Consider the following 23,978-nt stretch of genomic DNA (forward strand, 5'->3'; position numbering starts at 1 on the left):
CAAAAACTCAATCAAGTTTGTGAAGGTCTCTGCTTCTGTTCCATATCTCCTTAAGCTGGCAACATGAAGGTTTGTAACAGGATTCAGCAACTCAATTTCTTCCAGAATTCTAAACACTTACTTCAAGAATATGTCTAAGGAAGAAACTCCAACATATAAACAATAACAAACATGAACCAGAATCCCACAAAGAACACTACTACTTTTGCCCTGAATATTCTCAAAACACATTCATGCATTTCTACATAATATGGAAATTGTATAACATTTGTATCTTTAGACTTCACCTTTTGCGCATATTCTTCACATGTAGGTCCCACAGGTACAACCATAACTTGTCTTGGAGACAGCCAGAGAGGCCTGCAAAGTAAAAATTGCAGCATACTTCAGATAATGGTAACACCTCTCATATTACTTCAATGGTTATTTGTTCTTATAACATCAAAAAAGCTAAAGAATAAGGCTGGTGCAAGCTGGCTCTCCCACCCAAGGAGAAGAACTCAAGAGTCTCCTCAAAGCAGTTCAAATAAAAAGCGAGTCTCGGTATATTGATTACAGTTCTTATTCAGCTGTCCAACACCCAGACACTGCTGATTGCCACCACAATAGGTTTTGCCTTGTACTCCACTGCAATAGCGATTGGTAATGGTTGGTAGAAAATGAGTGCTCGTTAGCCTCCCACCCTACAGCATAGCTCAAATTTTCTCTGTCACTGGGTCTAAGCCACCTAACCTGCACATCTATGGATACGATGAGCAATTTAGCATGTCCAATCCACCTAACCCGCAAAATCTTTGGACTATGGGAGGAAACCAGAGCACAGAGAAAACCCACAGACACGGGGAGAATGTGCAAAGTACACACAGTCACCTGAGAGTGGAATCAAACTTGGGTGCCTGGCAAGGTGACCCATCAGGATCAGTAGTGTGTGGAGTCCCAAAAGTAGATTCCAATGAAAGAAAGGTGACTCGCAGCATGTCGTTATCTATGATTATCTGATGTTATTTTTTATTATTGCCTAATGGCAGATCAGTACCACACAGTAAATGATTCTCAAATTGGTAGCTGTTCAACATAATGTTGGAAACAGTGAAGCAGCTAAAACCTGTGTGTACAACAGACCTTCAGTATAAATGAACAGTGATTGCTGAACACTTATTTTGAAAGTTACTTTGTTAGTAATAATTATACAATCCACTAGTCTGAAATGTAGTTTTAATGGAACATACAGAGAATTGAATATTTTATTACCATTTGCCACCATAGTTCTCAGTCAAAATTGCAATCATTCGTTCCACAGAACCCAGGATAGCCCGATGAATGATCACAGGTCTATTCTGATCAACACCATCATGACTGTGAAATAAAGTGAAACGATTTCAGCACGTTGAATGTTAAAGTTTTCTTTAAAGATGTGGGAAATAATTAAAATGTAATATAGGCTGCACATCAGAACGAGTAATTGTCTCATGATTGATTAAAATTTTAATCAAAGGAGTACGATGCTGGAAAAGTACAGCCAGTCAGGCAGCACCTGAGGAGCAGGAGAATCGACATTTTGAGCATAAGCCCTTCATCAAGAATGAGCTAATTCCTAATTAAGGGCTTATGCTCGAAATGTCGATTCTCCTGCTCCTCGGATGCTGCCTGACCGGCTATACTTTTCCAGCATCTGCAGTCCTCACTTTCTCCTAAATTTTAATGGCAGTAATAACAGAATAAATGTTGAGATTGTAAGTCATAAAACATTGGAGTAGAATTAAGACATTAGACCCAACGAATTTGCTCTGTCATTCGATCATGTTGAAATGTTTCTCAACCTCACTCTCTCGTGTTTCCCTGTATCCTCTGATCCCCTTACTATCTCTGTCTTAAAGATATTCTCTTGATCAATTGGGTCAATGGGCTGAGAACTGGCAGATGGAGTTTAATTTGGATAAATGCGAGGCGTTATATTTTGGTAAAACAAACAGAGGCAAGACTTACATAGTTAATGAAAGGCCCTGGATAGTGCAAGTACATTTTTCTTTGAAAGTTGCATCACAGGTAGACAGTGTGGTGAAGAAGGCTTTTATCACTCTTGCCTTTGTAGGCCATTGAGCATCAGAGCTGGGACATCACATGCAGGATGTTGGTGAGGCCACTTTTAGAGTAATGTGTACAGTTCTGGATATTGTTGGAGACGATTCAGAAAAGGATTTACCAAGATGTTGCCAGGACTGGAAGATTTGAGTTTGAGGAAAAGTTTGGATAGGTTGGGACTTTTCTTTAGAGTATAGCAGGTTGAGGGGTGACCTGATTGAGATTTATAAAATCACGAGGAACATAGATAAGGTGAATACCAAAGGTCTTTTCCCTAGTGTGGGTGAGTTCAAAACTAGGGGACACATATTTAAGGTGAAAGGAGAAAGATTTAAAAGAGACCTGAGGGGCAACTTTTTCACACAGGGGTGGCTCATGTATGGAACGAAGGAAGTAGTTAGTGCAGGTACAGTTACAACATTCAAAACACATTTGGATAGGTATATGAATCGGAAAGGTTTAGAGCGGGTATGGGCAAAACACCGACAAATGGGACTAGTTTAGTTTGGGAAACTTAGTTGGCATGGACGACTTGGACCATAGAGTCTATTTCCAAGTTGTACGAATCTATGACAGTCAACGACTTGACCTCCATAGCGTTCTAGGGCAACGAGTTCCACAGCTTAACTACCATCGGGCTGAAGAAATTCCTCCTCCTCTCAGTTCTGAAGCATCATCCCATCGGTCCGAGGCTGTGCCCTTGGGTCTTAGACTCTCCTACTACTGGAAACAACTTCTCCAGGCCTCTCCGTATTCTGTAACTTTCAATCAGATTCCCTCTTCATCCTTCTAAACGTCATCTAGTACAGATCCAGAATCCTCAACCACTTGACAAGACCTTCATTCCCAGCATTATTTTTGTAAACCTCCTCTGGACCCCCTTTAACACCAATACATCCTTCCTTAGATATGGGGCCCAAAATTACTCACAATATTCCAAATGCATCTGACCAGAGCTTAATACAGCTTCAGCAGTACATCCCAACTCTAGCCACAACTGTTAGAGATGAATGCGAACAATTCATTTGCTCCCTAACTGCCAAGTGAACCGGTTAGCCTTAAGAGAATTCTGAACTAGGATTCCCAAGTCACCAAGTGTTTCAGATTTCTTAAGTCTTTCCCCATTTAGAAAATAGTCTTTGCTTCTGTTCTTCCAATCTAAAGTGCATAACGTCACACTTTCCCACATTGTATTTAATCTGCCACTTCTTTGTCCTCTTTCGTAGCCTGTCCAAATCCTTCTTCAGCTTCTCAGTTTCCTCAATAGCACATGTCCCTCCACATACTATGTGCCATCTGCAAACTTAGGAACAATATCCTCTGTTCCTTCATCCAGTACAATTATAGCACTCATATTATTAAACTCAATAGTTCATTTGCAATTACAGGAATCACTTAATCAACATAAGTTCTTACTTCCTAAGATTGCACTAGAAATTTACTCTTTATGTGGGAAAAGAATACTAAATTTGATTTTAATAATACAAGACAGCTCAAAAATGAGCTTATTTCCGATAGAAGTACTCTTCATTTTAGGAGGCTTACCTCACATAGGTCAAGTTAAATCTGATAGGCAACTGGAAATCCAACTGGATTGTAGCACATTGATGATATCTACCAATAGCATCTTTGATTTTTATATCAATCTGGAAGAATTTTTGTAAAAAAATATTAGAAATGTATTGCTTGTAATAGCAAATGTTTCTGATATTATGAAGTAGTAAGTTACCTTGGGCCCATAAAAAGCACCATCACCAGGATTCAAAGTCCACTTCTCACCAAATTCATTGAGGCTATTTTCAAGTTGCTGAAGGAAAAAGGGATTACACAGTGACAGTTCGATTTAAAAAGTACACAAAACAAAAATCAGCATTAAACACCATCTAAAATGCAAATTGGAGTTATTGACCTTCTCAGCTGTGTTCCAGACTTCAACATCACCAAGAAATTTCTCCGGGCGAGTGGAAAGTTCAAGTTTAAAAGTAAATCCAAAGACATTGTAGACAGCACGCAGGAAGTCTAGGCAACCTTTAATTTCTGCTTCAATCTAGGAAAAACAAAAACACAACAACTCATTGGAAAAGATACTCCAGTTTCCCCCTGCCCCTAAACTTCTCTTGGATATACCACAGTATATAGTAGATAAAAAGTTGCATACCATGTATTACGTAGCTTAAAAAAATCATTGGTGTTTGAATAATGGCAAGAGAGCATGAGGTAAAGTACTCCATACTGGATTACAATTGCAATAGAAGTATTCAGGTGTTAGCACATTTCTATAAATGGGGTGTACAAAGTTAAAAATCACACAACACCATGTTATAGTCAAACAGGTTTAATTGGAAGCACACTGGCTTTCGAAGAGTCGCTCCTTCATCAGGTGATAGTGGAGGACTCAATCCTAAGACACAAAATTTATAGCAAAAATTTACTGAGTGATGTAACTGAAATTATACATTGAAAAATACCTTGATTGTCTGTTGAGTCTTTCATCTGTTTGAATACCATGATAGTTCACTTCTTTCATGTGTAAATCACAAAACCTTTTTTTAAAAGTTGTGTTCTCAGGTTAGCTATAACAATGGGTGATAGCCAGACAATATGTTGAAGGTGTTAGCCCCCTGTGTTCTCTGTCTATGCCATGATGTTTAGATCGTTATCTCATTTTTTAGATTCGAATCAGAGTTTTATATGACTTCATGCAGCTTTTGAGCAATGTAAGTCTGCAAGTACAAATTCACCCCACAAAATATATGTGTGCCTTTATTTGTCTATGTGTGTGTGTGTCTGTCTGGGTTGGGAGTTGAGTGCGAGAGAGAGTGTGCGTGTGTAGTGAGTGTAGAGTGTCTCAAGTCTGTGAGGGGGTGCATGTGAGTGTGGGGGAGTGTGCGTCTGGGGTGGGGGGTTGTGAGTGTCTGAGAGAGAGTGCATACGTCATTCAGAATAGAATGAGTGTAGAGTGGTCTAAGTCTCTGGTAGGATGCCTGTGTGTGTCTGTAAGGGTGTGTGTCCATGTCTGTGTATATGTGGGTATAGTGCAATGGTGGTCACCTGTAATGTGACATGAACCAAGGTCCCGGTTGAGGCCCTCCCTATGGATACCGAACTTAGCTATCAGCTCCTGTTCGGCCATTTTTCGCTGCTGCCTGTTCCGAAGTCCGCCTTGGAGGATGGTCACCCGAAGGTCCGAGGTCGAATGTCCTGGACCACTGAAGTGTTCCCCAACTGGGAGGGAACATTCCTGTCTGTTGATTGTTGTGCAGTGCCCATTCATCCATTGTCGTAGCCTTTGCTCGGTTTCCCCAATGTACCATGCTTCAGGGCTTCCTTGCCTGCAACGTATAAGATAGACAACGTTGTCTAAGTCACATGAGTACCTGCCATGTACAAGGTGGGAGGTGTCCCCACGTGTAATGGTGGTATCTATGTCCACACTCTGACACGTCTTGCAGCGCCTACCGTGACAGGGTTGTATGGAGTTGTCCTGAGAGCCAGGCAGCTTGCTACAAACAATGATCTGTTTGAAGGCAAGTAGTGGAGGTGTGGGGAAGGTCTTGGCGAGGTGCTCATCTTCAGTGATAGTGTGTTGCAGGTCACGAAAAACACAGCGTAGTTTTTCAGCTCCTGGGAAATGCTGAACAACGAAAGATACCCTGTTGGACGCAGCAGGTGATTGTCTCCTGAGGATGTCATTACGGTTCCTTGCTGTAGCACATCGGAACTGGCGGTCAATGAGTTGGGCATCATACCCAGTTCTTGTGAGGGCATCCCTGAGTACTTCCAGGTGCCCGTCACGTTCCTCCTCATCTGAGCAGATCCGGTGTACGCATAGGGCTTGTCCATAGGGGATGGGTGTTTTAATATGTTTTGGGTGGAAGCTGGAGAAATGTAGCATTGTGAAGTTGTCTGTGGCTTTGCGATAAAGTGTGGTGCTAAGGTGTCTATCCTTGATGGAGGTGCATGCGTCCAAGAATGAGACAGATAGTCGAGAGTAGTCCATGGTGAATTTGATGGTGGGATGAAACTCGTTGATGTCACTGTGTAGTTTTATCAGTGACTCCTCGCCATGGGTTCAGAGGAAGAAAATGTCGTCAATGTACCTGGTGTATAATGTTGGTTGGAGATCCTGCATAGAGAAGAAGTCTTCTTCAAACCTGTGCATAAAAATGTTGGCATATTGGGGTGCAAATTTGGCCCCCATGGCTGTTCCATGATCTGGATGAAGAACTGGTTGTTAAAGGTGATCAAGGATAAAGCAGATGAGTTGTAGGACGGTGTTTGGAGATTGGCAGTTGTTGGTGTTGAGTACTGAGGCTGTTGCCGCGATGCCGTCATTGTGGTAGATGCTGGTTTAGAGTGCTGAAACGTCCATTGTGACGAGGAATGTTTCCGGTTCGACTGGTCCGTGGGTGCTGAGTTTCTGTAAAAATCCGTAGTATCGTGACAAAAGCTGGGGAACCCCTGTACAATAGGTTTCAAGATACCATCAACATAGCCGGAGAGATTCTCACACAAGTCCCATTGCCCGATACGATGCGACGTCCTGGTGTGTTGGCTTTGTGTACCTTTGGAAGGCAGTAGAAGTCACCTACACGAGATGTACGTGGCATGAGGGCACGTAGGGAATTCTGAAGGACTGGATCCAAAGTTCTGATCAATGTGTTTAATTTGGTCTTTGGTCGGATCAGCTGGTAATTGGCTGTCGTGTTCCCGGTTGTTCCTTGCAGTAATCTGTTCTATTCTGAATGACAATGGCTGCTCCTTTATCTCCATGCACTCTTTACGATGACGCATACACTCTCTCACACACTCAAATCCCAGCCCAGACAGACAGACAGACAGACAGACAGACACATAGACAGACAAAGACCCACATGCACACATATTTTGTGGGGTGAATTTGTACTTGCAGACTTACATTGTACTTTGCTCAAAAACTGCATGAATTCATGTAAAACTCCGTTATCTCACTTTTTAGATTACAATCAATCTAAACATCATAGCATAGACAGAGAACACGGGGCTAACACCTTCAACATATTGTCTGGCTATCACCCATTGTTACAGCTGACCTGAGAATGCAACTTTTAAAAAAAGGTTTTGTGATTTACACATGAAAAAAAAGTGAACTATCATGGTATTCAAACAGATGAAAGACTCAACAGACAATCAAGGTATTTTTCAATGTATAATTTCAGTTACATCACACAGTAAATTTTTGCTATAAATTCTGTGTCTTAGGATTGAGTCCTCCACTATCACCTGATGAAGGAGCGATGCTCTGAAAGGTAGTGTGCTTCCAATTAAACCTGTTGGACGAGAACCTGGTGTTGTGTGATTTTTAAATTTGATCTAGTCCCATTTGCCAGTAATTGACACATATCCCTCTAAATCGTTCCTGTTCATGTACCCATCCAGATATCTCTTAAATGTTTAATTGTACCCCCTTCAGTGCTTCCTAATTTGTTCCATACAAGCACCACGCCCTGCACAAATAGGTTACCCCTCAGTCATCAGAGAGGTGCTAGAAGACAGGAATGTTGACTAATGTGGTGCCATGATGATATGCACCCCACAAAAATACTGTAAAACCTCTGCCAAGATATTGATCACTTTCCAATTCATATGATCCCCTTCTTATACAGGTCACTCAGGAAGAGATCCCAATGATCCAAAAAATGTGAATCCCTGCCCTCTGCACCAGCTCCTCAGCCACACATTCGTCTGTTCTATTCTCCTATTTCTACTCAATAGCACTTGGCACAGGGATCAATCCAGATATACTACCCTTGAGGACCTACTTTTTAACCTCCTGCCTAATTTCCTACATGCTTTTTGCAGAACTTTGTCCCTTTCTCTTCCTCGATCATTGGTTCCAAGGTGTACAATGATCTTCTGCTGGTCATTCTCCTCTTTGATAATATTCTGCACCCTCTGAGGCATGCTTGACTTCCAACATTATCCAAAACAGCATACTTATTTGAGATGGAGACAGCCACAAGAGACTCTTGCATTATCTCTCCAAGAAGTAACCAATCTACCTGATGTGTACGCAGTTTTTCTACGTTCCTGTAATTGCCATCCATCATGCCGCCAGCTCTTGTAAATTTCTCATTGCCTCTAACTGGCATTCCAACTGATTCATGCAATCCCATAGGATTTGCATCCAAACAGACTTCCATCAGACATAGTCTCTAGGAACATTGAAATTCTCCCTAACCTCCCACATCCAACAGGAAGAACACATGAGGCGACTGAAAGCAAACTCTATACCTTAAAACAATCTACAGACCCAGAACACACACACACAAAAAAAAAAATCACAACACATGTTCTCAAAAACTCAGCATATTTTGCTTCCCTTTTCCAGCTCAAAGACCTAGTTTCCCCATCTGGAGAAGTTTATGTATCTCTTCCATGCCTAGGCAGAACAAGCAGCAGCTTGTCATCTGGTAGTTGGTTCTTTCTCACTTATTGATCTTATCTTATTCTTATTCTCTTCTTTAATGCTCTAAATACATCGTCCGTCAGATCCTTTGTCTTGAGTTTCACTGCTGAAATTACTCATTGCAAGGCCGTAATAGGAAACCTTCCCATTTAAAACCAATGGTCTGAGCTTCAAGCAAGTGAATGAAATAGGGGCAAACTACTGCAGATGCTGGAATCTGTATTGAAAACAAAACAAATGCTAGAGATCACAGCAATCAGGTCGTATCTATGGAGAGAAAGCCAGCTCAACTTTTGAATCTAGATGACTCTTCATCAACTGACTCTTCAATGACCCCACTGCTTCCTTGTGAAAATTTTGGTGTAACCCAACTACTTGCTCTTGATTTCAGAAAATTATTTTACCCTCAATCTTGTTAGCATTTCACATGACTGACATTATGCCCTTTTGTTAAAATGAAAAACAATTCATCAAGAGTGATCAGAACCACACAGCAATCGATTCAACCATGCTGAGCAACAAAACAGCCCCTGGGAAGAGGTGGTAGCGGTCTATCGATATTAATACAAGATTATTAATCTAGAGGCCAAGGTAATGTTCTTGGAGATTCAAATTCAAATCTAGCCATGGCAGATGAATTTAACTTCAATAAAAATCTGGAAGTAAGCGTCTGTCAACAGCCATGAAGACCACTGCCCTTGGAAAAACAAACATCTGGTTCATTAATACCCTTTCAGGAAGGGGGAAACAGCCATCCTTACCTACTCTGGCCTACCTGTGATTCCAGACTCCCAGCAATATGGTTGAATCTTAACTGCACTTTAAAATGGTCTACCAAGCTACTCAATTGTGACAATTGCTTGGAAGACATAAAAAAGAAAAATAAAGCCTGTTGATCCTGCAAAGTCCTCCTTACTAACACCCAGAGGCTAGATTGGGAGAGCCATCTGACATGGCCTTGCTATAGAATCACACTTTACAGAGTACCAGACACTGCCACTGGTGTCCAAGGCATCACCAGTGTATATGCCCTGTCCCACTGATTGTTCCTGACTGTATTGGCAAGAGTGATCGCTACACGGTTCTACTGAAGACAAAGTCCAATCTTCCCATTGAGAATACCCTGACATTGTACTGTGGGGCAATATTACTGTGTTAAATGCGACAGACTTCAAACAGAACAAGCAACTCAAGACTGCACAACTATGAGGCGCAGTAAGCCACCTGCAAGAGCAGAATCATACTCCAGCACAATCTGCAACCTCACAGCCCAGCACATCCCCGCTCTGGCTCAATGAGTGTGCTGGAATATAAGCCAAGAGCAGCACCAGACATATATGAATACAAGGTACCAACTTGGTGAAGGTACAAAACAGAATGACTTGCATACCAAACAGCAGCAGCACTAAGTGGTAGACAGAACTAAACGATTCCACAACTAACAGATCACATCTAAGCTTTGCGTCAAGACTACATCGAGCATAAATAGTGGTGGACAATTAAACAAGTCACTGAGATAAAGACTCCAAAAATATCCTTATCCTCAATAACAGGAAATCCAAACACATCAGTGCAAAAGACAGGTTGAATAATTCACAACAATCTTCAGCCAGAAATGACAAATGGATGATCCATTTCAGCATCCTCCAGATGCCTGACTTCAGCCAATTTGATGCACTTCAGGTGACCTCAAGAAACGGATGGAAGCACTGGTTACTGCAAAGACCACAGGCCCTGACATCATTCAGACAGTCATACTGAAGTCTTGTGCTCCAGAACTTCCTGCACCCCTAGTCAAGCTCTTCCAGTACAGTTACAACATTGGCACAATACTGACAACATGGACAATTGCCAAGATGTACCCTGTACACAAAAAGTAGGATAAATGGAACCTGGCTAATTACCACTCCACTAGTCTACTCTCAATCATCAGTAAAGTCACGGAAGGTGTCATCAACAGTGCTACCAAGCAGCACCTGCTCAATGACACCCAGTTTGCGTTCTGCCAGGGCCACTCAGTTCCTACCCTCATTGGTTCAAATGTGGACAATAGTGCTGAATTGCAGAGGTGAAGCGAGAGTGACTACTCTAGACATCAAGACTACATTGGACAAAAAGTAGCATCAGAAGAGCTCCAGCAAACTGGAGACAAGGGGAAACAGGGAAAACTCTCTTCTGATTGAAGTTATATCTAACACAAAGGAAGATGGCTGTGGTTGTTGGAAGTCAATCACTGCAGCTTCAGGACATCTCTGCAGGTGTTCCTCAGGGTAATATCTGAGGCCCAACCATGGACAGCTGCTTCATCAATGACCTTCCTTCCATCTTAAGGTCAGAAATGGGGACTTTGCAGAATGATTGCACAATGTTCAGCACTATTCATGACGTCTCACATACTGAACGAGTCCATGTCTAACTGCAACAAGACGTGGGCAATATCCAGTGGCATGCAACATTCACACCACACAAATGCCAGGGAATGACCATCTCTACCCTTGACATTAAATAAGCGCTAACTTAACTGAATGCTCCAACTATCAACATCCTGAGGCTTACTTTTTTCTGGTTCAGTTTCTGCTCAATCATCTCAATAATAGCTACAGGAACAAGTCAGAGGCTAGGAATCCTGCAGTAAATTAGTCATGTCCTGACTCCCCAAAGTCTGTCCACCATTTACAAGGCACAAGGAGAAGTGTAATAAAATACTCCCAGGACAAGTGCATCTGAAACAACACTCCATAGCTTGACACCATCCAGACAAAGCAGCCTGCTTGTGTGAATCAAAAAAGCCTGAAAGAGATGGATGAATCGAGTAGGCCAATTGGCCTTTTGAGCTTGTTCTACCATACAATAACATCAAGGCTGATTGATTTTAATCTCAACTCTTCAATTCTACATCCCACCCCCACCCCTGATATTTAAAGATTCTGTATCCACTGCACTTTGAGTGAGGGAGTTCTAGAGACTCTCAACCCTTTGAGAAAACAAAACCATCATCTCTGTCATAGTTAGCTCCAATTTTTTAAACTATGACTTCTGGCTCTTCCACAAGACAATTTCACAAAAGTCAATTTTCTTAAATTAACTTATTTTTCTAAGAAACCTGTTCAGAAATGTTATTACACATGTCTGGAGCAGGTGGGCCTTGAGCTCAGTGCAATCACAATGGGGCCCCTAAGAAATATTATTTCCACACCCATTTGATCAAGTCCATCTAATTAAGTCACTCCTCTCTCCCCAAATCTCCAAAGAATACAAGCCTAGCCTCTCCTCATTAAGCAATCTGCTCTTTCCAGGTATTAGTCAAGGAAACCTCTGAACCACTTTCAATGCATTAATATCCTGTACACAGCACTCCAGATACAGTCTTACCAATGCCCTGTATAGCATGACTATACCTGTTCCATGGTACAGAAAATGTGAGCATCATCTTGCTGGAATCTCCGGACCCGAGTCAGGCCAGTCAGTGCTCCAGACAGCTCGTTACGATGAAGCACTCCAAAGTCAGCATATCGCAATGGCAGTTCCCTCCAAGACCGTGGCCGATGATCAAACATGAGACTAAAGTACAGACAAATTATGAAAGCATTTTCATTTAAAACAAAATTATGCTTAACTTAGTTGAAATTTCAAAGTTTTATTAGAATACTAAACCTCTTGAACACCAGAATCAATCTGCAACTGGTTTCCAGTAGGCATCTTCCTCCCACCCCAGGGAGATGAAGATAACCAGATTCTTTAGGAAAACTGGTACTAATACATGTGCAATTGGTCACTACTGGTTCAGAATTAACAGCGTAAGAAAAAACAATGGGAGTGGAGTAGTGGAGAAGTTTGAGTAATAGCCAAAAAGAGACTCAAAATAACGGCTCTATAGGCTGTTTTGAAAACACACAGGGAAGTGGCAAGGGGTAGGAAACTAGATAACATTTCACAAAAGAAAAGCAATGATCAACAATAAGGAAAGAGAATACTGGGTACTAAATTTAAATCTATTAATTTTTTAGTTAAAAAGAGACAAAATATATTTCCTGCATAAAGCAGTTTCAGTTCTTGGTTAGAGGCGTGGAACCAGTCTAAATTCTGTAGATGAAACATGGTTGAGATTTTTAATGCTGGACTTGGGTCAGTGAGCACTTGGACTTGGGTCAGTGAGCACTGGGAGTATGGGGGAGGTGGGGTGGGGCAGGATTTGGTGCCAATAAGGGTAGCATAGATTTAGATCCTCTCAAATTTATGAGAGGTAGAAAGTGAGTTACTGAGAGGGAATGTATTGGAATGTGGAGGTGACAGAAGCATGGGTGAGGGTTCCAGTAGGGTATCAGCGGAGATAGTGAAGTCAGATGATGTATACAGTAGAAGCAGTCCATCTCCATGGTTGGAAGTTGATCTTGGATGTTAATATTGTTGTGAATAGTTTGGTGCAGCTTTAGTTTCCAAGGCGAAGGATGGTTTCAGTGGCTGGTGAATGGAGTTTGCCAGAGGGACTGAAGACAATGGTTTTGCCTTCCCCATATTTATTTGGAGGAAATTTCTATTTATCAATACTGGATGTTGGATAATTAAGAGTGGAGAAATTGAGTGGTGGTCATGAGGTTAAGTTGGGTATTTAGCAAAACAGGTGTTGAGAGTCTTAGGAACATTCTATCTCTAAAATTGGTGGAAGTAGAGTCCTTGAATATTTTTAGGGCAGAAGTAGACAAGTGTTAAGCAAGGGAGTGCAAAGTTATCAGGGTAAGTGAGAATATGGATTTGAGGTTACAGTCAGATCGGCGCAACATTGAGTGCCAAAGGGCCTGTACTGCACTGTATTTTTCTATGTTCTATGGTGTATGAATTATTATTCATCATTATCTGTAATTATTCATCAGATGGTTCTTCTTTCCTCTCCACAAAGACTGCGTGAAAACAAAATCAAATTTAAAAAGTCGAGCTTGGAGGAAAAATTTGCAAAAGAATGCTAAAGACATTCTCAAGTGCGGAAACACAACTCCACATTAAAGTGATGTGATATCCTCAGATTAAACTCCCCATCAATTCTCTCTCTCGCTAACGAACGATAGGTCCTCTGGGACTCTGGCGACTGTCGTACAAAATTACAGACCTATCTTGCAAGGGTCTCAGAAATGCACTTAAAAAAGTAGAAAAAAAATGCAGAAAGGTTTGAAATTTCAGGAATTCAATGACTTACCAGTGACCTGGACAATTCATAGGTTTTAGGGCAAAGATTTCCTTCTCCACCTCAAAAGAAAACATATTCTCACTGTAGTGCTGCCAATGTCCTGAAGTCTGCCACAGTTTGTGGTTGTAAATATTGGGAGACACCACTTCTGTAAAGCCTCTTTTGTTGTACTCGCTCTAAAAATAAACACAGAAATTTATCAATACAGTAATCAAAGTTACACCTGAACCTCAAATTGCATAGCACATTGCTATTAGAAGACCTCAACAGGCATCAGCAGAAGCTGGACACTTTTCAATTTGGAACATGTAATGCAGAATATGCTTTGCTTGCTTTTTATAAATTGAACACCGATGAACACTAATAGTTGATTCCACCTACTTAGGGAGAGGTCAAAGAAATAAAACTGAAATCAGAGACAAGAACCAGTCACTCACGCCAGTGAATGTACAGATTATGATCTACACAAACATTAGCTGGGGTCACCATGATACACCAACATTGAAAGGGATCACTTGCACTTTTCTAACATTAGGAATTAAAGCAAAATTCTAAAATATTAAACAAACGATTTACTATATTAATAGGTACTTTTTATTTCATTCATAAAACAAACTTACATCACTGATGCATCTTACTGTATCCTTCAGTGGTAGAAAGAAGCATATGAAACTTCTTTACCATTTCATAATGACTTGCAAACCTGTCTGAAGATGGCTTTCTGTCTGTTATTCATTAATTTTCCATTTTGGCATGATACAACTTAAAGTATTCATATGTAAAAGATGGACAAAGTGAGGACTGCAGATGCTGGAGATAAGTCAAGAGTGTGGTACTGGAAAAGCACAGCAGGTCAGGTAGCATTCGAGAAGCAGGAGAATCGATGTTTCAGGCATAAGCCCTTCCAGCACCACACTCCCAACATATGTAAAAGATGAACAAATGAGCGTTAGGCTATTTCATATTTTCTTAGACCATAAGGCACATGAGCAGAAATTAGGCCATTCAGCCTATTGAGTTTACTCCGACATTCAATCGTGGTTGATAAGGTTCTAAACCCTCTTCACCCTCTTTCCCCCCGTAACCCTTGATACTCAAGAACCTATTTATCTCAGTCTTAAATATACTGAATGACCTGGCCTCCACAGCCTTCTGTGATAATGAATTCCATAGATTCACCACTCTCTGGTTGAAGAAGTTTCTCCTTATCTCCGTTCTAAAAGGTCTTCCCTTTACTCTAAGGCTATGCCCTTGGGTCCGAGTCTCTCTTACCAATAGAAACATCATCCCAACATCTAATGTATCTCAGCCATTCAGTATTCTGTATGTTTCAATAGATGCCCCCCTCACCCCACCTTCTAAACTCCATCGAGAATAGATTCAGAATTCTCAAACGTTCCTCATGTGTTAACCTTTTCATTCCTGCGACCATTCTCATGAACCTCCTCTGAACATGCTCCAAAAAGGCCAGTACATCCTTCCTGGGATATGGGGCCCAAAACTGCACATAGTACTCCAAATGTGGCCTTATAGAGGCTCAGAAGTACATCCCTACTTTTATATTCAAGTCCTCACAAAATAAATGCTGTCATTGCATTTGCTTTTTTTTGAACAACTGACTCAACTTGCAAAGTTACCTTGAAAGAATCCTGGATTAGAGCTCCCAAGTCTCTTTGCACTTCAGACTTGTGAATTTTCTCCCTATTTAGGAAACTGTCCATGTCTCTATTCTTCCCACCAAAGTTTATGACTTCACGCTTTTCCACACTGAATTCCATCTACCACTTCTTTGCTCACTCTCCTAAGCTGCCCAAATCCTTCTGTAGCTTCCCCACCTCTTCAATGCTACCTGTCCCTCTAACTATCTTTGTATCATCTGCAAATGTAGCTAGAATGCCCTCAGTTCTTTCATCTAGATTGTTAACGTATAAAGTGAAATGATGTGGTCCCAACACGGAACCTTGCAGAACACCACTTGTCACCAGCTGCCATCCTGAAAAGGACCCGTTTATCCACACTCTCTGCTTTCTGCCAGACAGCTAATCTTCTATCCATACTAGCATCTTGCCTCTAACATGAGCCCTTACCATATTCAATAGCACCCCGTGCTGTACTTTGTCAAAGGTGTTTTTGAAGTCCTGGTAGAAAACACCCTTGGCTCTCCTTGGTCTAACCCGCTTGTTACTTCCTCAACAGAATTCTAGCAGATTTGTCAGGCATGACCTCCCTTTGATGAAACCATGCTGACTTTGTCCTATCTTACCATATACTTCTACGTATTCAGAAATCTCATCTTTCACAATGGATTCCAGGATCTTACCCATAACCTAGGTTAGGCTAATTGGTCTTTTCAGATTTCTCGTAATTTTCCGTCTTTTGCTTTACTCCCTTTTTAAACAGGAGTCACATGAGCAATTTTCCAGTCCTCTGGAACTCTTCTGGATTCTAGCGATTCCTGAAAGATCACCACTAACACATCCACTATCTCTTCAACTATTTCCTTTAGAACACTGGGGTGTATTCCATCTGGTCCTGGCAATTTATCCACCTTCAGGCCATTCAGATTTTCTAGCATCTTTTCCTTGGTGATAGCCACCATACTCAGCTCTGCCCCCTCACTCTCTTGAATTTTTGGGATATTAGTCATGTCTTCCATCATGAACACTGACACGAAGTAATTATTCAATTCCTCAGCCATTTCATTGCTCCCCACTACTATCTCTCCAATATGATTTTCCAGTGGCCCAATGTCCACTTTTGCCTTTATATATCAAAGGAAACTCTTACAGACTTCCTTTATATTACTGGGTAGCTTACCCTCATTTTGTTTTGTTGCCCCCTTTTGGTCTTCGTAAGCTTCCCAATCCTCTGGTTTCCCTCTGCCCTTCGCCACATTATGTGTTTTCTCTTTTGCTTTTATGCTGTCCCTGACTTCCCTAGTCAGCCATGGTTGCCTCACCCTCCCTGTACCATGTCATTTTTACCTCAGGATGAATCTCTCCTGTGTCTCCTGAATTACTCCCAGAAACTCCTGCCATTGCTGTTGCATTGTGTCTTTCCTGTAGGCTCCTCTCCCAGTCAATTCTACCCAGCTCCTCCCTCATGCCTCTGTATTGCCGTCATCCAGTTGAAATACCGTTACTTCTGATTCTATCTTCTTCCTCTCAAATTGAAAAGTAAATTCAATATTATGATCTCTGCCTCCTAAGGGTTCCTTCACCTTAAGCTCCCTTATCAAGTCTGCCTCATTGGACAACACTAAATCCAGTATTGACTGTTCCCTAGTGGGCTCTACCACAAGCTGCTCCAAAAAGCCATCTTGTAGTCATTCCACAAATTCCTTTTCTTGCAATCCATTACCAATCTGCTTTTCCCAGTCCACCTGCATATTGAAATCCCCCATGATCACTGTAACTTTGCCTTTCCTACACATCTTGGCAGTTCCTCAATTCTACTCACACAGATTCTACACCATTTGACCCTTTGTTTCCTCATATTAATTTTATTTCTTACTAACAAGGCAACCCCACCCCCTCTGCCCACCTGCCTATCTTTCCCTACTCCTACTACATTCTTTCATGACTCTATCGCTGCTCTTTTAGAACAAACTGCAAAAAGCCTAATATCTTTAGAAACCTTTCACAAGAAATGTAATTAATTAGTTTAGATACATAAACCTGAATCATAAAACTTGATTGAATAACTCTTACCCTAATGAATGTAATGAGCTCATTATATACATACGCTCCCTTAGGCAGGAAGAAACAGCTTCCTGGGCTGAGTTCATGGAAGAAAAACAACTCTTGCTCCTGAAAATGCAAAAATTCAGAATTATTGCATTGAGAAAAGCATCATTGAGCAGCTAAAATGTATTTAATAACCTTATTTACTGTGGTTTTTAAGCCATATATGGGGATAAACATTAAAGGGCAAAATACAACACATCATGAAATGATCCCAGTAATGGGCTTCATACAGTTAACAATTTTTTCAGAATCTACAGTAGTCAAGATTTTTTATTACAACAATTATTTCAGACTAACCCTGCCTAGTTTTCTATGATCTCTGTTTTTGGCCTCTTCTTGAAACTTTTCCCATTCTTTCAACATTTTTGTATCTGGAAAAGAAATTCCATAAATCCTCTGTAGCGTCTCCATATCAGACTTGCCTTCCCAGTAAGTGGAAGAATTCTGTAAACGCAAAGATCAAATGTTACCATGCAGTCAAGAGTGATCATTTAAAAAATTTAAATTCTAGATTACAAATTTAAAAGTTTAAGAGTTTTACTGCAAATAAACAAGAAGCAGCATTGTCTAAACACTATTCAGTAGGTAACTTACACTTGGAAAACAGAAGAGTACCCCTCCAAACCTAACTTCTAACAATCCCCCACCCCGCAAAATCATATCCCCTGTCACCACCATTAATGCTTTACTACATCTCTAAAATGAAGACTTCTTTTTCTAGGAAATAGTCCAAAGATACTTATCACTTTGAATGTCCTGCTTTTTTTTTCCATTTTCAGCTGGAAAATTCCTAATCCTTGAACTGACTTTCACAATGAGGGTTACTTTTGAGATCTTTCCTTTTGGTTAAAGCTAGAAAATTTACCCAACTACTTTTAAGTCCTCACAAACTTGACTTCTTCAATCCAACGTGAGTTCCAACCTACATTCGCAATCAGGACTAACCATCTCTGTCTGTTTTCTCTCCCGGTGCACATGTTTGTACATTAAGACATCTGAAACACTGAATAATACTTAAAGAAACAAATGCAATGCAACTTTCTAATGGTTTGCTGTGTCAGCTTCCCCTCTAAAAATGCATCTCCATTGCAACGTGAATCACAAGGAGCCTGTATCCAGGTAGAAATGCTAATTAGCAATCTTCTAAACACCACATCTTCATCCTATCTTGCAAGGAAACAGTCACTTTAAAGTATAACTGTTTTACAAAACTTAACATTCCTAAAATCTCCAAGACTTTCAGACTAACAGTCTAACGGAAGTGATCAAATGACCTTATCCATGAGTCTGAAAATCTCAACTTTCAAGTGCATCAGTCTCTACTGTTCCCATATGTAGAATGCTGTACTGACCTATTGTGCAGGATTCAGAGTAGATCATAGGACCCATTAACCATACAGTTTTAAAACATAATCTTATAAAGTTTGCACTTGAAACAAATCAGAAATGCACAAGTATTTTGCAATTCCAAATTAGATTAAGTGTCACTTGAATTAACCGAAACAATTATCAGGCATATCAAATGCAAATGGCAAGACCAAATTAAAATACTTTTCATAAAAGTGTGGACATTTTTATTTGTTTTAGTAGAATTTTCTCACAGAGGAGCACAATAAAATTACTATTTTGAGGAAATGGAACGCAGGAGGGTGTAAAACACTTACTTTGTGAATTTTTAGCGCTTTAATCTTTCCAGTGTGTCTGACATGAGGTCCTCTACACAAGTCAATTAAGGGTCCACACCTCAAAACAAGGCATAAAAGAAGTTAAAATCAAATTCTCATTATAGCAAATTATTTGATGATGTATCGCACATAGTTATCAAAAGTACAAATTTCTACATTCAAGAAAATGGGAACATCAAGTCCCCAAGTTAAATGTTCGCTATATAATAGATGCTCGGTGGCTAAATACAATTCAAACAATTGGTTTTGAAATTAGAGAGAGTCAAAGCCCTTTCCAGTTTAATCAGTATCAAGCACTGTCAGGTCAGTCAAACAAACATTAGCTATGCCCCAATATTGTGCTTTCATTCAAAGCTTAAGAATTTCTGTTGAAACAGTGGAGTCATAATTTTCTGATTCTAACACAATGAGAATGTGATGGACTCTTTATTACTAAATAATGTTCTTCATATTGGGATATACAGCAACTTGGAGATAGTTAGACCTGCAGATGCTGGAAATCAGTAGATAAAAAGTGGAGCTTGAAAAAGCATAGCAGGTCAAAAAGCATCAGATCCTTTATTGGTCAGAGTATTGAGAACAGGAGTAGGGAGGTCATGTTGCCGCTGTACAAGATATCGGTTAGGCCACTTTTGGAATATTGTGTGTAATTCTGGTCTCCTTCCTATCGGAAAGATGTTGTGAGACTTGAAAGGGTTCAGAAAAGATTTACAAGGATTGGAGAATTTGAGCTATAGGGAGAAGTTAAACAGGACGGGCTGTTTTCCTGGAACTTCGTAGGCTGAGGGACGACCTTAGAGGTTTATAAAATCATGAAGGTCATGGATAGGATAAGTAGACAAAGTCTTTTCCTTTGGGTGGGGGAACCCAGAACTAGAGGGCATTGGTTCAGGATGAGAGGGGAAAGTTGTGAAAGAGACCTAAGGGGCAACTATTTCACGCAGAGGGTGGTACATGTATGGAATGAGCTGCTAGACGAAGTGGTGGAGGCGAGTAAAATTGCAACATTTAAAAGGCATCTGGATGGGTATATGAATAGGAAGGGTTTGGAGGGATATGGGCCGGGTGCTGGCAGGTGGGACTAGATTGGGTTGGAATATCTGGTCAGCATGGACAGGTTGGACCGAAGGGACTGTTTCCATGTTGTACATCTCTGTGAAGAGGAGGGGAAGCTGACATTTCAGATCAGAATCTTTCATCAGAAGTCCTGAAGAGAGGTTTCAACCTGAAATGTCGACTCCCCACCACCACCACCACCACCACCCCTGTACTTTTTCCAACTCCACTCTTTATCCATTGTGATTTATAACAAGATGTGATATGATACTTATGGTCCGTCATCTGGGGCAGAAATGATGGCTCAGGATTGAAGGGTTTACCTGACTGTTTCACTTAATTCCCATTATCATCTCTCAATAGATAAACTACCCAAAAGACATTCTTAATACAGATGTTTATGTTTATTGTAATTTATATGCAGAGAAAAACAGAGATTTATGAATAGATGCACCCAAAGCAATCTTAATTTAATCAAACAAAACCTTCCAAGCTGATGGCTGTTTCCTTACCTGTATACTGTTGTAGTAGGAGTATTTACCTTCTCATTTAAAATCCTACACTTGAATTTGTTGTACTAAAAATTGAAAGAAATGCTGAATTAATAACATGGAATATAACTATTTATAAGTCCAAATAAAAGCTAAAGAACATAAAGTTTACTCAAGTTGTAAAGCAGTTAACAAAAGTGCACATTTCAAAATGGCAGCCCGTCTTTATTTGTTCACGATACAGAATACATGCACCTGCACTGAAGAGACATGCACAAGGACTTAAATGAAAGTGGAAGATTGACCTAGCTTTGTTTGAGGGCTGGTATAACTCTGAAAATGAACTTCAGGAGTCAGTAGTTATCTGGCTTAAAAATGAAAATCAATAGCTACTTCCCCTTTTGAATTAGTGAAATCCAACATTTGTTTCCAAAATATCAAAGATTAGATTTCCATTTAAAACATTTTTTGTTGCTTTAATCCAGTGGTGAATGTTATGCAATCATTATTTCTCAAATCAATTCCTTCCAATTACTGAATCATCCTTGGGAAATATATGCAAATCTCTGAAGACAACAGGATCTATTAGTTTGTCTCACCAGCCCCATATATCAGGATGGAATGAAATGACAGAAAATGACAGTAAAACACAGACTGCTCGGTTGGTGTCCATTGGTCACTGCAACTTAGATTAGGTTAATGAAGTCATCGGCTCAGGTTGCTCCCAAAAATAGATGGGAGTTTTGTGCAAATGTAGTTCATGAATAGAAGCCTAATGTTTTTGGTGAGATATCAGGTGGTTTAGTACTCTTTCACCACCTCAATTCAGCAAAGAATGGCCAAATCAACATTCAGCAATTAGTAAGAGAAGGAATATATAAGTACTTACCCTAAAAGTATCCTTTTTTCACAAGATTTGAAAGCCCATTCCAGATCATTACAATGCTCCCCACTAGGAACCCAATCTCAATCAGTGAGTTCCACAAAATAGTTGCCATATTTCAGATTCTTGTCAGTCAAAAAAGGAACTAAAAATGATGCCAGTTTCGATGGTTTCCAGTGAGTAGGAGATGGGGTCCCACTGAAAAATCACTTCCCTGAGGTGAAGTGGTTTCAAAATCAACCCTAAGTGGACATTTTAAATTCCACTTTCAGCACATACTAATGTAGTTTAATTTTACTGAATTAAACAAAGATCCAGGGGTCTGATTAAAATTGCCCCCAATCCTCAGGTCTACTGCTCTTTTTCACCAATTCAACTGCCTCTTTCTTTGATCTAAAACTATCCCTAATTTTCCCCGATGGCCAAAGCCAGGTCACCTTTCCCAAATTTATTCTTGTGCCCAGACAGGAATAAATAATTATTGCAGTTCCTCCGTGCACTCTTTTAATGTTTGTCAATGCCTACCCAATGTCTTCCATTTAACTAACACTTAATTTATCATAGCCTGCCTGTATCTCATACCATCATAGTCTCCTCTGTTTAGATTTAGGTCCCTACCTTCAGAATCAATTACACTGGTCAATCTCCACCTTGAGGAGGAATTTTACCGTATTGTGCTCACTCTTTCCCAAGGGACCTGAGATTGCTTACTAACCCCTTCTCATTACACAGTCTAGGATTTCTTGTGTTCCATTTGGTTCGCCTGCATCTGAACTTGCATGAACTCTACTGCTGCAACATTATTCCTCAATTGAAGAGCAGACATAACTAAATCTCTGTCTGGAGAGATTGTCTCATGTAGGCTAACTGATAAGCTTCAAAGATTTCATAAAACAAATTATGTGCAGTAAAATTATAGAAATGAATTTCTCAATTATAAAAATATTGAAAAATATTACTATATACTGCAAATAGACGATTTGAGAAAAAACTTTAAAGCTATATTCATTGGAGTAGACAGGGCAAAAGCAGGAACAATGTTCCTGATGACTGGGGAACTCAGAACTAGGAATCATGATTTAAGAATGAGGGGTAAAGCATTAGATGAGATGAGAAAGTTTTTGCACCCAGAGTAATGAGCCTGTGGAATGGCCAATCACTGAAAGTAGTTGAGGCCAAAAGATTGAAGGTTTTCAAGAGGAGTTGTACTTAGTTCTTAGGGCTTAAGGAAACAAAAGATATGGGGGGAAAGGAGCGAAAAGGTTATAAATAGGATGATCAGCCTTGATCATATTGAATGGTAGAGCAAGCTTGAAGAGCCAAATAGCCAAATTCCTGTTCCTATGTTATGTTTCTTACACTGGATAATTCCAACTTAATTCAAATAGAAATCAGCTAATCTACAGTAAAAACAAGTGTAGAGATACTGCAAAATAATACTAAAAAAGATATGTGTCTATGAAGTTGACTTTTGTATACAAAGTAGTTGAAATGGACAGTGGATTCTTTAACAGCACAATAGTTTCTTATGTTATATAATGTGACGATGGCAATGTCAGGCAAAATTAGACTATTATTTCAGCTTCCTCTGATTAGACATAGAAGCAGTTGCTGCACTACACATTAAACCAATTAATTCAAAATAATCAGCAGATGCAAGGAACAGGCTGTTTTTTTAGCATCTAATGTGAAACAAATGCCCAGGAAAATTAAAAACTGTGTACCTTGAACATAGCCAGAAGAGTCTCTTTTTTAATTTCAAGTCTCTCAAATGGTTGTTTATCCTTCATAATACGCTTACATAGATTTTCTAGAGTTGGAAAATCATTGCTGGAAACTCCTCTGTTATAAAACAATATTTTTTCAAAAAATGTTTATAATTAATAGATAATCAGAATACTAAAAGCAACTAATGAAACATATGAATGAAAATGTACCCTTCTTCCAAGAACATGTCATAATAAAATCCATTTTCAATTGGTGGTCCATAGCAGAGACATCCTCCAAAGACTCGTTCCATCGCCTCTCCCAGTATATGGGCACTAGAATGCCAGTATACCTAGCATACAATAATCCTCATTAGGAATAAAGCTTTTATACAACATTAGAGAAATGTGTCTGGATCTGACGTCCCTCAATTCAGACTCTGTTCTGCTCATTATTTAGATTGCAGAATTATATAGGAAATACATAGCTGCCGCTGTTCATACAATCCAGTTGTCCTGTGAATGGCATCACACCATTCTGTTACCAATGACAGCAAAATCCAGTTGATCATTGTATAGAAAGTTTGAATCAGGGTTAGAATTGAGTAAGTTCATGTTGACTCAGAGATTTTGTAGAAACATACAAAATAATGCAGAAATCCCTCAGAACAGCAAAGCTAATTCAGGCTGGATTGACTT

At 40.0% G+C, this 23,978-nt stretch overlaps 1 protein-coding gene and 1 pseudogene across 1 annotated transcript in view; both read right to left on the reverse strand.

Moving 5' to 3' along the window:
• Window positions 1-23,978, reverse strand: part of tars1 (threonyl-tRNA synthetase 1) — a 45,739-nt gene that overhangs the window by 10,815 nt on the left and 10,946 nt on the right. The window contains exons 5-17 of the mRNA XM_043688143.2: window positions 23,511-23,632; window positions 23,298-23,415; window positions 20,712-20,776; window positions 19,123-19,201; window positions 17,756-17,902; window positions 17,423-17,521; window positions 13,722-13,888; window positions 11,929-12,091; window positions 3,992-4,129; window positions 3,812-3,889; window positions 3,628-3,728; window positions 1,252-1,356; window positions 288-360 (exon numbers count right to left, since the gene is read on the reverse strand). Of these exons, the coding sequence (XP_043544078.1) occupies window positions 288-360; window positions 1,252-1,356; window positions 3,628-3,728; window positions 3,812-3,889; window positions 3,992-4,129; window positions 11,929-12,091; window positions 13,722-13,888; window positions 17,423-17,521; window positions 17,756-17,902; window positions 19,123-19,201; window positions 20,712-20,776; window positions 23,298-23,415; window positions 23,511-23,632 (1,455 nt within the window). The remainder of the gene's footprint in view (window positions 1-287; window positions 361-1,251; window positions 1,357-3,627; window positions 3,729-3,811; window positions 3,890-3,991; window positions 4,130-11,928; window positions 12,092-13,721; window positions 13,889-17,422; window positions 17,522-17,755; window positions 17,903-19,122; window positions 19,202-20,711; window positions 20,777-23,297; window positions 23,416-23,510; window positions 23,633-23,978) is intronic.
• On the reverse strand, window positions 4,826-6,489 carry LOC148152176 (uncharacterized; annotated as a pseudogene).

This window comes from Chiloscyllium plagiosum, unplaced genomic scaffold (genome assembly GCF_037043375.1).
Source record: "Chiloscyllium plagiosum isolate Xiang-an unplaced genomic scaffold, Cpla_swu_hap1 HiC_scaffold_1, whole genome shotgun sequence".
Lineage (NCBI taxonomy): Eukaryota > Metazoa > Chordata > Chondrichthyes > Orectolobiformes > Hemiscylliidae > Chiloscyllium > Chiloscyllium plagiosum.